The sequence below is a fragment of the Athene noctua genome, chromosome 21 (genome assembly GCF_965140245.1).
Source record: "Athene noctua chromosome 21, bAthNoc1.hap1.1, whole genome shotgun sequence".
NCBI classification, from domain to species: Eukaryota; Metazoa; Chordata; class Aves; order Strigiformes; family Strigidae; genus Athene; species Athene noctua.
The window spans coordinates 11,845,001-11,861,810 of record NC_134057.1 but is presented as its reverse complement, the minus strand read 5'-3'; the positions used below and the strand labels follow the sequence as shown (position 1 = coordinate 11,861,810).

The 16,810-nt window shown below is 42.0% G+C and overlaps 1 protein-coding gene across 2 annotated transcripts in view; it reads left to right on the top strand.

Annotated features, from left to right (window-relative positions):
- Positions 1-15,855, top strand: part of NRG3 (neuregulin 3) — a 363,575-nt gene extending 347,720 nt beyond the window's left edge. For both annotated transcript variants that reach the window (XM_074924288.1, XM_074924287.1), the window contains exons 7-9: positions 714-841; positions 8,096-8,266; positions 12,226-15,855. In XM_074924288.1, coding sequence (XP_074780389.1) covers positions 714-841; positions 8,096-8,266; positions 12,226-12,721 — 795 coding nt within the window. In that variant the 3' untranslated portion in view covers positions 12,722-15,855. The remainder of the gene's footprint in view (positions 1-713; positions 842-8,095; positions 8,267-12,225) is intronic.
- The last annotated feature ends 955 nt before the right edge of the window (positions 15,856-16,810 follow it).

Below are 16,810 nucleotides of genomic sequence, written 5' to 3'. Positions count from 1 at the left end.
GACACATGTTTTTCCGAATTTCCAGTTGAATCACAAAGCAAGAAGAAGGAAATCTGTTCCTGTTCCTGTTCGGTGTCTGCTTTACAGACCTTTGTGTCTCACTGTGTGCCAGGAGACTGCCCTACGCCTACAACTGCCACAAGAAGAATTATGTTGACCCTGTTCTCACTAGCACAGATACTCCCAGGTCAAAAGTTTCAGACTTGCTCTGAAGGGATATCTGGCCCTATGGATAGGATTCAAATACTGTTCTTACTTACCTGATGATACAAGTGCTGTTTCAGTTTGGTTTTCATGGTTACGCACACTGATCAAAGCAGTGTTTGACTGAAATCACCAAAGGACCCAAGAAGTTGCCAACCACCATCCTCCGAGGTGCATTTGGTGATCTCGGTCTCTGTAGGGACAGGCGCAAAGCCAGGCTTTTGGTCAGAGGGATCAGCGTTCCCTGTCGTGGTGGGCAGAGCAGGCAGTTGTTTTCCTACTGACGCAGATACCAGCGTTCTGATGTGGAGAAGGCGGTGGGGATAACGAGTACCGGCACTTTCCGCTGTGTAAACAACAGGGAATGAATGTATTACTGGCAGTGCCTAATTTTAATTTATATATGCATTAGAGAACTTTTTACCCTGCTCCAGTATGAATTCTGATTGAATAGCACCAACAATATACTTCGCCTTTTGTGTATTAATTATTTTTATTCTCTGCCACAGTATTCAAAAACAGATAGGCATCCTGGGCCTATTCTGGACAAAGTTATGGAATCTAGTTTTTCAGGCCCTCAGTCTTTCCCAGAGGCCTTGTCTCCCGACAGAGGAACCCAGCCCAGCAGGCAACCCAGGTGAGCAGGGGGGTGCCGGGAGGTGTGGCGGGGGCCGGGGTGTCCTCGGGCCGGGGGGCGCCTGCGGCCCTGCGACCGGGAGAGGGAGGGTGCGGGCCCGGCAGAGCCTCCGCGGGCTCCCTGGGCAGACGGCCGAGCGCTCTCCGCGCTGCAGACGTAAAAGGCAATAACCGTGCTCACCGACTTTATCCGCCTTTTGTCAAAGTCCTAGAGGAAGCATTTCAAGATGCCATCCAAGCTGCAGAGACAGACCGGTGAATGAAACAACTGTAGTTTGAGAAGCCATTAAAAACAAGACTTTCTTTATTGGCGTGCATAAAGTTAATGACTCATTTGCTGCAGAAAGACATGGTTGCAAACTTCCAGCCTTTCTCACTGTTTCTTTAGAGAAATAATACTTGAAATGAATAATGACTTAATTATGAACACATGGTGGCCTTTGAAAACTAGTCTTTAAAAAGTTTGGGTTTTTGTTTCCAAGAGGAAAAAAGAGGGAAGTCACCCATCACTGGATGACATTTGGATTCGAATTCTGCTTATAGCATTTTTGGATGAAAAAGAGTGCAGATGCTTTATTATGGGACTAGAAACCAAACTCGTGTCTGGTATAAGCAGCAGTGTTGGTGGAATGGCAGTGGTAATGTCTGGTCCAGAGCACACAGAGAGAGGAAAGGCTGAGAAGAGCGAGTTCAGGATTTTTTTAGCAAGATAATCGGGAAGGGAAGACTTATTTATTAAAAGCATAACTTTTTCAGATTACTAAAAAAACCCTCTGGAATTGCGTGAGGTTGTGATCTAGCTCCTGTAGTATTTGCATTGCAGTCTCCCAGACATGTTCCTTCTCTTTTGAACAAGTGATTTGCTTAACCCACCAAAGCGCAGCCTAGGAGCCAGGAAGGGATATTTGGGTCCTACCTGCTTTTACTTTACTTAAGCCTTTAATTTGGCATGAAAAAATCATGGCAACTGTCGTGTCAGATCTGTTTCTTAGGGCTTATTCCTTATTACACAGAGATTTTCAAAATACGTTAATAATTTTACTGAACGTAGATGAACTGTGGAACTGTTGCCTGGAATGCTTTCTACAGAAATTCGGGGGGGGGGGGGGAGTTATCTCCATTTAGTCAAAAGGTGAAGTTCAAAAAGACCACAGTGACATTCCCTTACCCTTAATAACGTGATTGCAATATCCAAGTTTGAAATGTTTTACCATGTGTTGTACCATGATATTACCTAAGCTTAAAAATGTGGAAATAAATTAAAGATTGAAAATATTTCTTCTGGTTCCAATTGTCACTTAAAATAAAAGCTGAGTGGCTTTCTGGACTCCCTGTTTTCCACAGGGAAATTACAGAATAAGCCACACTGAATGAATTTACAGTGAACTAATGCAGAATCCCAGATTGTTCATTTTAACACCTTTGCACACTCTCTCTTTGCCAGGGGAAAAAAGAAAAAAAAAAACAAACCAAACACAAAACCCAACAACACAACAACAAACGACAACAAAAAAACCCCAAACAACCCAACAGTCATATTTACAGATGTCAAGCACCAGACTATCTTAAGTCTTTGCCTCAGAACTGTTTTAAGATGTGGAATGACTAGCTTAATTTATAAAGGATTCTTTTTGTAGTTTTATAACTTAAGATTTATTATACAAGGCCTTTTGCTTTATAAAACATGCAACAGAGTTGAGCTGGCTTATAAGGCTGTCTCTTAATTTTTACAGCATATGATGGCTTCCTAATTTACTTAATTTCTTTAGTTCCTAAATAGGGTTCGAAGTTGTCAGATATGGCCAAATGAGGAAACTTCTTTTTTTTACTGGGATACATTTTGTCCTAAACATCCCTTTGTTCTGTTCCAGACCTGTCACGAGCCTGGAAAAATTACAGCAACTCTGCAGGTTCTCCGTTTTGTGCTATTCTTAAACTATATTATTGTTTTATTTCTGCTTGCTACGGAAATACTGTGTTCCACATCCACACCTGTTTTCTCTGCTGGTGTTTTCAAGGGCATTAATGATGGGCGATCATTTCTTAAACTCAGGAGCTGTCTGCTTCCAGTTCCTAAAACTGATAGAGTTTTGGCCTGGCAGTAAGGCTGTCAAGGTGAGGAATCATTTGGGGTTGCTGAAGTTTGGCTGACAGAGATCACCTAGTTATTTCACCCAGATAACTAGATAATAGCAGTTTTCTGTCTCTACCAGCATTGGCTGCATGCAAAGGGTTACTGCAGGGATTGAATTGAAATTTTGAATCTCCACTGAGTCTTACTCCTAATGTATTTTGCCTGCATTACGTACTGTTATTATGGTAGAAGAATTTTACATCATCTTGCATATGTAAAACTACTGAGTGCTCTCAGAACTGGAAAGTAACAAATGTGTTTAATCAGTAAACTTCCTGTAAAGTACACAATGCACTCAAAAATTCATTCTGGATTATCTGTTGATTTTACTAGGAAGAAAACCCATACCGTCTAAATTTCTAACAGATAGAAACAAATTAGAGTTTTGTTAATTATGGGATTGAGTTGTGATCCCTTTGAATAGCAGTTTTCTTGGTAATTAGTCATCCTGACTTTGATTCATTGATTCTGTCATCATTGATTTTAGAGGGATTCATTTCAGAGAATACCATGATGAAAGCCAAACACAAAGGCTTTCAGCCTAGAGCAGTTGTGTTGTCTTACAGAAATCTTCAAATAGGATAGACTTACTCTAAAATCTAAAGTAATTTGTGTTTGCATTTCTAATTAACTTTTAACGCCATAAAAAACATGGTAAAAACAACTCTTTTTTTAGTAAGCATTTTACCCTTTATGCTCCCAGTATCGTTGATTTATTTCAAATCAAAAGAAAGAGTAAATTAAAGTTATTCTGTAAGTAAGGCTATTGAATTTCAACAAATAAGTATCAATAAAGTAAAGCAACTAAGAATGTAAAGGCAGAGGAAGCCTGAAAGGGAGAATATACAAGGAATCTGATATTTCCCAAGGAAAGAACATACTTTTCTGGAGAAATTCACTAAAAAGATGCCTAAAAGGAATGGTGTGTAGGGAAGGAAAAAACTGTATCACAAAGGGCAAGAAGTCCTACCTGAAGTGAACGTTTCCAGGAATCGTTGAGAGTTCAGAGTTACTGGTAGTACTGAAAGCAATCAATTGTTGTTGAGCGTAAAGGAGTGCTGTGCAGGAAGAAACAAAGCTGATGGTGGGACAGAGATGAGCAGTCAGGGCAATCCTGAATGAATGTATTTCATTTTTCAGTTGGGATGATTGTTGGAGGATGGAGGTAGAATGGGAATAGAATCAAATGTATGAAAATAGACATTACTACAGTCAAAGTGGAAGTGAAATGCAGAAATCAGAGCCCCTAAGATGGTCTGGTTAATATTGATCAAAGAAGTCTGGAAGGAGAACTGTCTCATGAAATTTTCAGGTCTGTTAGCAAAATCTATCAAAATGGAAGTTGTGCCATATGATGATGAAATAGCAAATGTCAAATATTTAGGAAGAGGAAAAATTTATCGGACGAACTGAAGATCTGTTATGATGAATTAGACTAGTCAAGGCTTTAGGACAAATGTGCGGGAAGCAGATTCTTTGGGTAGATATTAAAAAAGCTAAAAATTGTCACAAGGTTTACCAGCAGCACGTCCTGCAGTGCTACACCGATGACTTTCTTTGTATGTGGTGCAGGTGAGCTGGATCCCTACACAGCCCCAGTCAGTGTGTGTTGTCACGTGTCTCTAGTGCCTTTAACGGGAGAAAGAGGCAGGAAAACTACAATGCAGATACACGGAGGTGGTTAAAAGGGAGATGGGAAGGAGTTACATTGAGAAGGGAAGTGCTGAGCTGAAGGCAGTCACCAGTGGAGCACTAATGAAGCTCTCAAAGAATTAGTCAGCATCGGTGACAAATTTTGTTTAATGCTTTTGTGCATGATTTTGGCACAAATCATTTGGAACATACTGAAAAAGTTAGTTAAAAGATAGACTCAGTACAGGTAAAATATAAAGAATTAATTGAATAACTTTAAAGAGTGGCATAACAGAGGTGGATTGAAGCTCGGCAGTACTAAATGACAAGGTCAAGCATTTGGAAACTAATAACAAAATTTAAGAAACAAATGAGGAAGAAAAGTTCCGGTACAAGCTACTTGGTTAAAGGATAACCAGGTCACAAAGGGATGCAGTTGTGCAAAGGATAAAAGGGATGAGAGGAAATAGTAATCAAGACATTTCCATTGGAAAGTCAGAAACATTAGAACCACTTCATGAGACACTGTTGTCAATTCGTTTGAATATGGCATGAGAATACACCAATATCTCACCTGCTTAATGAATGGTGCATATTAAACAGGAAGGGGAGGATTGGGATCCCATCTCAAGTTTAACACTTTATAACTTTATAAAGTTTATAAATAAATAAATATATATATATAAATATATATATATATATATGAATTTATAAATAACTTTATATCTTTATAGATGATTGAACCACTTCTTTCAAACTGTCAGTTCATTTCTCCCTGGTTCATGCATTACCTGTAAAGCAGTTCAAGCCTATTCTGATTTTTGTTATTCTGGAGTAATTGATTAATAGATTTTAAAGATATATCTGCTAGAGCTGTCCTTATTGATGTGTCTTATTGAGTAGCTCAGTTACATGGGCTGGGTTTTTTATGCAGTTAGACTGTAGTACAGGAAGGAAGAAGTGGGACTGGTGGCTAAAGGAGGATAAATTCCTGGAAGAAATCCAAAAGGCTTTGCTTGCCTCAGAGAGAGGAACATTTCACATGGCAAAGAGCAGAAGCCTGAGAAGGACTGTATTGACATATTTGGAGGAAGAGTATGCTGATATTCATATCAGTTTTGTGGAAAAGGAAAAACTTTATTATGCTGGAGTTAGTTTTTCATAGACCTTAAACCAGCAATTGTTACTGTCTTGCCTTTGGTGCTTCAAGAAATGAGCTGCAAGAAATGAGCTTACAGCTGCACTGCCTGTAAAAGTTTTCTGGTCCTTCTTAGTTAATTTGTCTCGTTTATGACCACCTATGACTTTCATTCATTTTGCCCTCCCATGTTTTCTGTCAGAAATGTCGAAGAACAAGGCACGTTAGGCAGGTTCGGCCAGGCCCGTTGACGCGGGGTGGTGTTGGCAGGTACCGCGTCTCCCGCAGCCCAGCCAGCCCCACGCCTTCAGCAGCCGCTGTGACCCGTGTGCGGTGGAGCAGTGAGAGTTCTGAGGAGGTCCCGATAGGCGGTTTCTGTGCATCTCTGCTGCAGTTGACAGGGATCACCTCGGGTACACCCGAATGCATTGCCGTTCTGTTAGAAATGCAGAGCTGCTGCACGTTTGTGTGTGAGGAGACCGTGTGTCCTGCTCCAGCAAGGGGCATGTGCAGAGCATCAAACCAAACAGAATTAAACAATGCCTTTCTAGTTTCAAATATTTGTAATCGGTCTAAAGTCTGTTAAGTTAATCAGTTTGCTGACTTCTCTGGTACATTGATGAATATACTGCAATCAGTAAAGCCCTGAAATTCATTATCTATCACAAACTACTCATTCTGCTGCATCTTTTAAGATCCCCTGCAGTAATAATCTCAAGTCTCTCCTGAGCGAAAATCGTCAATCATGTTGGGATGTGGTAGTGCTATTTTACAGAATATGAACTGTAACTCACAACTTGAACTCGTCCATCAGAATTGAAAGGCCAGTGCTTCAGGTTTTTTTAAAAAGTTTTTTCACAGCCTCCTTAACAGGTAAGGAAAAACCTGTTTAAGGAAGCATCGAAAATCCTTGAGGGAGTGCTATTGCTATGGGTTGTTGATCTTTTCAATTAAAAGGCACCAGGAAAATAAAAGTGTAGAAGAGAACAGAGCAGGGACCGTGATGGAACACTGCTAGCCTGGGCAGTAGGATACAGACTGTTGAATTTTCTTATGTTTTGACTTTGGGGAGAAAAGGTCAGTTTTGATGGAAATGTACACTCCAGGAGGATTTGTCCAAGGTGCTTGGTCCAAGCAAGAATTGCTTTGGGAGTAGATGTGGCCCTCACTATAAAGAAAGTTCCCACCAGGTATTAAATGCAGATTGCTTTTAAGTCACATTATAACAGGAAAAGAGATGCAAACTTATCAAAAGTCATTTGCATAGCTGAATTGTATCAGAAGTTGAAATTATTCATGTAACCAAAAGTAATGACTCTCACAACGCATCTACAAAGCCTATATTAAAATATCATTAAGGATGTGACAAAGTTTTGGGTAATACATATGCATTTCCTGGACTCAGGAGATGTCAAGAGAAATAGGAGTAGCTGGAAAACGCATAGCTGGTCACCCCATGCAGTTCTGTGAGCCGGCAGAATGGAAATTGGATATAACTTGCCTTAATTCTGTGTTTCTTTATTTTTGCATGAGCAACAGCCAGATTTATGGTTAATATACCAAAGCTATGGATTCTAGATACCTTTTAATTCCTGCACCAAATGGAAAAAAATCCATTCTCCTTCCGAACACTACAAAAATGTTTACAAAAGCAATTTTCTAAAATAAGCAGAAAACTGTTGCTTATTTTTATCATAATCAAGTTTGTATTCTATCACATAAAGGAACAACACAATATTTATCAACGTATATAAACAAGAAAGCAATCTGTATATAAAACAAGAGTAAAAGAATATCGAAAAGAAATCTTAGTGTTGGGAAAACTTGTGTCATAGATGGTGTCTTCAAGCTGCAGTTCATAAGCTTCACTTAGATTTTTCAGTTATTTTTTTCCCAGTTTAATGTTGCTGTATCAGGAAGCAGCACCTCAGAGGCTGGTAGATGATATAATGGGCTCCAGATTGAAGACCTGCTTCTGAGCTCAGCTGTAGGTGTAGCGCAGTTGTGCTGATGTTTATACTGTCTGAGGAGTCAACTTTACGTAGTAGGATTGTGGTATGAAGCATTGAAAAAAAGAAACATCCCTCCTCAAGTACAAGAAAACATTTGATATACCAGGCAGTTATTTTCATTCCTAGAAGAGAGGTGGTGTCTTAACTATGACGTGAACAGCAGCTAACGGTGGATTTTAGCGTTACACTCCCATGGAGAATTGCTGCTGACATCATGGACCACCACAGCAAAGTTTATAAAAACAGCAATCCATGCATTATTAGTCCCAAGTCTTTACTTTGCAGAAGTTTATGCTCTTGCTGTGATAATTTTTACTGTACTCTTGGTGTTGTTCCTAGAAGTCTCTCTTCATGCTGCAGCCCAGGACAAAAAAGTGGGATGCTACATAGAAATGCCTTTCGGAGGACTCCTCCCTTACCTCGGGGCAGGTTCAATGGAATTACAGGACCAGCATATCAACAGCTAGAAGAGTCGAGGATCACAGACCAGGACACAATACCTTGTCATGGGTAAGTACTAACGTAACAAAGCGAGCCAGTTTGTGCCTGGCTGCTGCTCCGTGGTTGATCGCTTGGCCATTACAGTCCTTCCCCCGTGGTGGTAGTGTCCTGTGGATCCAGGGTATGAAAACTATGTCTTTTAAGAGTAACAGAACTTTTTGAAAGTTATTTTATGTTGCACCAATGAAGTAATCTCTTCAACCAAAATGTAAGTATGCATCTTACCTCTGAACAAAAATAAAAAAATAATCACTAATTCTACTTCATGTGGAATTCTTCTGACTTAGGGAGAGGTTTCCACAGAATCAGATGCCTTTTTTCCATCCATATATCTGCTAGTTTTCCTAGTGTTTTTATTTCCATTAGACTTCCAGCCCAAATGAGAAGTTCCGTTGTCCCCTGCAGAAGTCACACTACCTCCTTCCTTCTCCCTTTTCACCTCCATCTTTCCCTGTACGGAAGCACAAATCAGGATAGTTTCTCTCCCTAATTCTGTCAGCTTTCCGAAGTTCACCCATCAGCAGCTCTGGCTGAAGTTTAGTCAGATTTTGTATGTTTGATAGAAAAGAGGCTAATTTATCTTACTAGTTTTTCTCTAGCCCTGTAAAAGTGCTCCTCTTCCCATTCCATGTTGAGAAGAAAGCTTTTGCTGCCGGCAGGAAGCTCCAGATCTCACTATTGGCAACAGGATCTAACATTTGCAGAGTCTGAGTCAAATACAGGTAGTATCAGTTATGTAATCAGTATTCTACTTGAAGGACTAGAAAAACCTACTTGAAAGGAGGGGCCTGAAGGAAACCGTCTCCACACCAGTCACATCCCAGAGGCTGATTCAGGTCCCTCAGGGGTGTCATGAGTTTCCAGGCAGTTAAGTGGCAGGGGCTGGGTCGCGTGCTTCCAGTGACAGCTCTTTGCCTTACATGGAATGAGGTGTTAGGAGGAGCAGAGGTACAGACACAGGCACACACGTGTTTATGTACACAGGACCCAGCGTATGTTGGCTACAGGTGGAAAACGCAGGCTGAGGCAAAGCCTGGTACTGGGCTGGAATGACCCGTCCATCCCCACGCGCCTCGGCGTCGGGCTCCAGCACGGGACACCGGAGCAGTAGGGCTTGTAGCAAAGCTGGTGGTACTCTGCTAAGTAAAAAACGTTCGGTATTTCGAGTTCCGATCCCTTCTCTTTTTAATATCAGTCTTAAGGGGACAGTAAGTTTATTATGCTTCTTTCAGTTTCATTCTTTCATTCAGACTCTTAAACTCTGTAGAACATAATGACTGTCGCATATTTATAAATGTTTGGGTTTCTTTTTTTGCTTGGTTTTAGGAAGAGGTTGGAGAGAGAGAGCTGCACTTTGAAATACATGCACATGAATGAAATTATTCAAACAAAATAATTTTTCAGATAAAACCCCATATCTTTCTCAGGAGGAACTATAGTTCTGGGGAAGTTAATTATAGAAAAATGTAATTAAAATTCTGCAATTATAGGTCTAAGTCTCATGTATTGAAAAGAGCAGCAGACACAAGTAGAAGTGTGAATCAGTTTGTAATGAACCGAAAGCTGAGTCTCTCGTGGTTTGGATGTCGTACCCCACTAGTCGGGTGCCTTGCCTGTTGCACCGTGTGTGTGCTGTAACTCACGCGCAGTCTCCCTTTGACAGCCCTGTGAGCACAGGGCAGAAGCACGTAATTCTGGCATCAAATCAGGGTGTCTATCTGTACGGCAAAAAATAGTATGGAAATATGCCAGGCTTTGCATTAAACGTTGCTGCCAGTTAGTTTTCAAAATACCAAAAATAATTTAATGTCTCTTACGGAATTGGCAAATGTTTTCTCACCAAACCCATTTTAATTCAGTCTTTCCTTGGTTTTGCTTACGTATCATCCATATAATACATCCACTGCATGTGAATCTCATTAAAAACATTCACTCCCTTTGTTTCCAGGGTGCAGCCCAGAATGTATTTAGGGCCCGAATTACCAAAAAAGGGACTGACACACTGATGCGATCTCTCCAGCTGTAGTCGTTTGAACAATTATATAATAAGCAAAGGAAACAAGAATGGGCACAACCCAAAGGTCTGCACTGTTTTGTTTTCTTTTTTTTTTTTTTTCATTGTCCTCCCTCGGGAATAATATCCCTGATCAGTATTTCATTCATACTGATTCTTTAAAACCGTTCTCAAAAGGCCCTTCATACACAGCCACCAGTGCGCTGAGCGTAGTACAAATGTATTTAACCAAAAGCTGAGCCTCAGCTGGCTCAGATGTGAAATAGAAATGCAGCTGTATAGTATGTACACGTTCTAGCACATATCCAAAAAATCCGCTTGCTGTATTATTCCCTCGGGTCCCGCTTCCCAAAGAAGTATCTCTCTCCATCAGACAGCAGCAGAGAACACAACACCTCCTCGTTATCGCGGAGTCCCAGCTGCGTTTCCTGCTCTTTTGGGGATGCCTGGAGAGTTTCCACGCAGGGGCTGCACGGAGCTGCATGCGTGCACGTGTCCAGGTTAATGTGTCAAGCAGTTGGACAAACACGGTGCCACCACAGACGAGTTAATTACAAGTCAGCAGTGCTCTGCTGGAAATGAGCCTAAAGATATCTCCTCCTCTCTCTGCTGTTTGACAGCTCATCGGGAGGATGGGGCCAAAGGAAGCCTTTCCAGTTAATTAGCGTTGCGTGCTAATATTGGACTGTGGCTGCTTCATGTGATTCTCTTTTTTTTCTCCTTCGTTCTCTTTCTGCTAATTCCAGAGAGCAGCGAGGCACGTATAAGTACAAGGATATCCCTAGTGAAGTCCGTCAGGCTTAAGCAGCTTTCAGAAAAATACCCTTCAAGTCAGAGCTCAGAGCATCTGCTTCCACACCAGATCTAAATGTTGCTTTCCTCATCCGCGGATAGAACATACCGGAGTTCACCATTAGCTTGCCTCATTAAATAGTGATATGATCACAGAGCTGATTATAAATAAAATATGTTCCTGTACTGAGGTGATGTCTGTGGTCCTTGGCAGTCACGTCTAGTAGATACAGTAACTCTTGGAGCATGAAATTTCTAGTAATACTACTTCTCAAATGAGAAGCATCTTTTTTTTTTTTTTTGGTCATTGTTTCCTTTATATTTTATTTAATATACTTTTCCCTTTCTGTTTTTTAAGTATTTCCTGTAAACAAAACCACCTTCTAATCAGAATAATTAATTTGGCTTTGAAACAAAATGGAAATGTTGGTAAAAATTCACCAAGTTGCCTCACAATAAATAAAATCATGCTATGATATGCATTAATGGAGGATAAAGGGGGTTTTTTTTTCTGAAATGCAGGATTACAGTATCAGGAAAACACAGACATTTGCTCAAGCCCAGTATATCAGCTCTATTTCCAGATGAGATCTAAGAAAACAAATCAGGCCAACGTTATGAGTAAGGGCTATTGAAAAAAGATACGTTTTCCCGAGGTACACTGCACTTGGATGCTCTGCTTGTTTGAAGGGGAGCACAGGCAGTCATGACTCTGGAAATAAAGACTACACAACCATTTTGTTTTTTCCTGCGCCTTTTTAAGTGCTTTCCTAAAATAGCCATTGAGAGTTCTGATGTTGAAGAAGACATTAATCCATTTCCCCAGTTAGGAACGCAAGAATGGAATTTCAAATTTAATTTCAGCAGAAAGTTAATACTACGGTGTAACTCCTGAAATCTTTTAAACAGCAATTGTTGTTATTCTCACATACTGGTGAGCAAAATGAGGCTGAGAGAAAAGCGGTGCTTTGCCACCAGCAGGTCTGAGACTCGAAACCACCTGCCCAGCGCGTGTGGTTTCCCCAGGGCCGCCCTGTGGCCTCGTGCTGCCGGTGTGAGGGCGGGACGGCTGGATCTGTCAGCACAGCTCACCGAGTCCCACCGCTGCCGGCTGCTTCTGACCGCTTCACGCACAACAAAATCTTCTTTTTACTCTTTCTAGGTATTCATCCAGTGGTTTAAAAACTGCTCAGAATACTTCAATAAATATGCAACTGCCTTCAAGAGAGACAACCCCTTATTTTAATAGCGTGGATCAGAAGGACTTGGTCGGCTACTCGTCCCCAAGGGCCAGCTCGGTCCCCATCATCCCGTCGGTGGGCTTGGACGAGGCCTGCATGCAGATGCAAAGCGTGTCTGAAGTCACGGGCATCAAGTGGTGCAAAAACTCCTACTCAGCTGAACTTGTCAATGTGAGTTCCCCAGTCAGTAATTGTCTTATAGCAGAACAACACGAAGTGAAAATATTGCTAGAAACTGTCCAGGAGCAGATCCGGATTCTGAGAGCCGCGAGGCGGCCGGAGGACGCGGAGCTGGCGGAGCGCGGCGCGGGGGAGGGCACGGCCTTCCTGCCCCTGAGCCCCCCGGGCAGGGCCGGGCCCGGCGCCCGCCCCCCCCCGCAAACCCAACCGCAGAGAGACTCGGGATTGACCCAGTGACTTCGTGTGGGGCTGTGGGAGGGGAAGCGAGATCTGTGCGTCGGATGCTTTGCTAAACAGGAAGGGAGGAAATGAAATACAAATTATTTATATGCATTAATTTAAGAGCATCTACTTAGAAGAAACCAAATAGTCAACCGCCCTCATATCATAGTGTTTTTTAACAAAATATTTTTTTAAGGGAGAAGTTCCAGGAGGGATGAAACGTCCATCAGGTGCTGTCTAGGCAGGATTCCACATACAGTTTCAGTTCCGGAGCATTTTGCCGTGGTCCCGTTTGGCTGTCCGAAGGCTTAGGCTATGCATCCTTTTTTCAGTAAAGGCCACGACCATTCTTAGATTCATTTCTGGTTTCAGGGCAATGCTGCAGGAAAGCTGCTGGCCGGGGATTCAGACCCTAGGAAGCAAGTTCCGTGACCCCAGCACAGACCTGATCCCCTCTCCCCCTCTCCTTTTGGTTCCAGGTCCATGGAAACAGGCACACAGACACCTGCTTCTGAGGTCTGGTACCTGCTGGGGAATGACAATAAATCCCTAAATTGACCCAGATTCTTAACTCTCTATTTTACTTTAATGTGTCAGTCAGCCCAAGAAAATCAGTGGAAACTTTTAGGAGTTTTGGGTTTGGCCAAGCGTGGAGCGGGATTGGGGTCCGTAGAGACGCAGCAGTCAGGAGCCCGCAGCTGCTCCATCTTCTGTGCTTTGCCTATATCAGAGCTGCCTTGCTAGAGAGTGAGGAGGAACAAGAAAAAGTGCAAAAGTCTGTGTGTTACGACAGGTTTGGGTTTTTGGTTTGGGATTTTTTAAGTGGGAACATAAACTGTGTTGTTTGTTACCGACCCCTCAACATTTCTAAACTGTTATACTTTGAAGACATTTGTAAGCTCTCAAGGAGCACTTCTGAGTGTGTGTGTGGTTTTTTTAACTTATTTTTTATTATAGGTTGTTCAGAGAAGAGTCAGGGAGATCCAATATGATCAAAATCCAGCCAATAAGTGTCCACACTGCCCTAATTTGTTCCCACTTTCAGTTCGCCAGTCACTTTAATTAATTGTGGCTTAGGCTTGTGAACTTTAAAGCTTCAGCCCTGCAGATGGTTCGGTACGGGCAGACCCACAAGCACGCACAGATCCGATTCTAATGGGGCTATATAAGAGCAGATGTTTTCCACCAAATCACTCCCTGCAGGGGATCAAGGCCTTAGAGAAGAAATGCCATTTCCTGGTTGCCGTATCCCAATCACATTTATAAGCATTTTTTGCATTTGCTTTCGAGTCCCTCTTCCCCCCATAAATTGTACACACTATGCCAATAATGCAATTAATTGGGTTCAGTGACACACACATTACTGGTTTTATTAGTATTAAAATATCTGCTTATTCGTGGGGAAAAAGAAAATAAACTATAATAAATAACTGCTAAATAGCCTTCCCTGGTTAATGTCAGAAGATTGATTAAAAAAAAATTTACAGTATATACAGAATGTATTAAAATATTCCTTTGCAGCAAATTAATTGTTAAATTTATTAATGTGCCCCAGACTTTCCAGTTCACAAGTCTCAAGGCTTCCCAGAATAGCACAATCGATCACACAGTGCTGTTGTATGTTGAGTCAGAATAAAGCAATATTTTAACCTCTGTCAAGTAAATTTGGAAAAGAAATGCTGAAGGTGTATGTCATTTCTTTTTTTGTTAAGGCAGTAAAAAATTACTATTCACAGTCTTCATTCAGCAAGTCTTATTTTGGGTTTCTTTTGCAGTTTTGGTTTTGGGTTTTTTTAAGATAAAGTTGATGAAATTGTCTTGTTTACATAACTTTCTATGGCTGTAATCTTTGCTGTGTGTTTTCAGTAGAAATATATTTGAGGGCAAACTGTGCTTTATGCCCCGGGGCGAAGCGCGCCCCGTGCAGCCTCCCTTCCTCACGGGCGCAGAGCCTTCCGCGGAGCAGCGCGGCGGGATGGCCGCAGGAGCGGGCTGACCCCGAGGTGTTGCTGCAGTGCCTCGTGGCTGGGCACAGCCTCGCTGTGCATGGGCTGACCTGACTGGGGTGGCTATGGCCCCAAGCCCACACCAAATAAACCCTCTGAAAGACGGGGTGTGTTAGGCGGGGCTCAGCTTTGCATCCCTGCAGTTTGTGACTCTTTTGTCAACGCCGTGATGCATCCCACCAGCTCAGGACATGAGCAGAGTGAGCTTGCCTCAGCCCGTAAGCCCTGTGACTATACCTGTAATGTAAACACTGGCTGCTATATAAAGCTCTGACTCAATGATTTGTAAAGTGCAATCACAACTAATTAATTGTTCACCATTAATTTAATCAAGAGATGATCTCTCTGCAGTGAAGTGCAGAATCCTGCCCAAAGAGATGTTTCAAAATTAAATCTTTTCACCTTCTCGCCCCCAAATCCTACCAAACTCTGCAAATTCAGCTTTGGCAATGTATTGGAAACACACAGCAAGATTTCTGTTGAAGAACCATATCATAAGCAATGCCTTTATGGAGAGAATGTGTTCACTCGGCACCCCCAAGAGACCCAGAAAGGGGAAGAGCGATGTATTTAAGAGAACGAAATGTTTGACTGAATGACAGATGAAGATCTGAAATGGTGAGGATATCTTCAGTTCCTGTTAGATCTTGTACTCGGCAAAGGATGTGTGACTGTTATATGTTAACTGTTCTATTCAGTTTTCAGCATGTTTGAATAGAGAGACGTTAATATTAACCATATGACAGACTAGTGTATTATTTGTTAAGATACCACTTCAGATCCTGGTGAAACTGTCGTTGTTTGCAGGGGGAAAGGAAGTGTTGAACACGTCAAACTAGGTAGCCTTAATGTCGTTTGTGTGTTTCTCTAATGCAGCTGTTTTCCTCCATGGACCCTCCTGTTTTACAGTGAATGGGACAACATCTTCTCTGAGGTCTGGTAATTAATTACGTAGAGGACACACAAGAAGCTGTACTCAAACAGATGAAATGGTAGGCCAAATTTTGCTTTAGTTCTTGACCCCTGTGGTCCATTGAGCTCAGTGGATCGGAAGGGATGCGAGTCAACGCACAATGCAGTTCTTTCCTAAAATTACATCTGTTCCCAGCCTTGGAAACAGACTGTAATCCCCCTGAAAGAGGCTCTGAACTCAGTCGTTTACCTGTAACATAAATAAAAGTTATATCTGACCTATGAAGTTCCAAGTGTAGTCTGGTGTGAAAATTCACACATGCAGCATTACACTCAAATAAACTGGGAGAACAGCTAACTAAATAAACTGAACTTTCTCTGAACTGAACAGAGAGAGTCTGTGTCTCTTCAGCATAATTCTGTGGAGCAGAATTATGAAAGAAGTGTATATCCTGATTAATTTTTTTTCTTCTGTATAGGATTTATTTAAAACAATCCAAAATAACCCTAAAAAACCCCGGTAGAATGATCCCAGCATTTGAAATAGGAAATGTAGGTGAGTATGAGTGCATTTCATAGCATTGACCACTGAAAAAATCTTCAGTACACCCATGACCCAAAGCTGAAGTGTTCTAATTCTTGCACAATCACATTTAGATCAACAAATGCATCCGTGGAAAAGGAGCAGTTCAGAACACACTTCAGGCACCTAGCCACGCTCTCAGCTGAGGTAGTCAGCGCAGTACTGACAGCTTAGATCAGTGGAGGATCACATCCCAGATCTCTTCTACTTGATGTCCAGGTTAGAGCTCAGTAGCCTCCTACATGGTGTAGGGACTTCTACACTGATGTATGGGCCTGCCTTCGTTTTGCTTACGGAAATGATACTCATAGCAGTGCGTGAACGCCCTCCCTAGGGTACGGTGCAGGGTTCGTTGGCCAAGGGACTGCTCAGGTCTGTCTTTTACGAAGGCTGAGTATCACTGACCAGGCTCTAACAGTAGTGAACTTACCACGTGTGGCCAGTTCCAGCGTTATGCATCAGGATCCTACAGCTTCGGGTATAAACTGAAAAAACCGTGAGGCGATGGCACGTGCTTATCACCAGGCATGTGCTAGGTATGCTGCTCAGTCAAAACGCTCAATCGGATAATTCATGTCTACTGCTCATGTAAGTAGGGAGAAA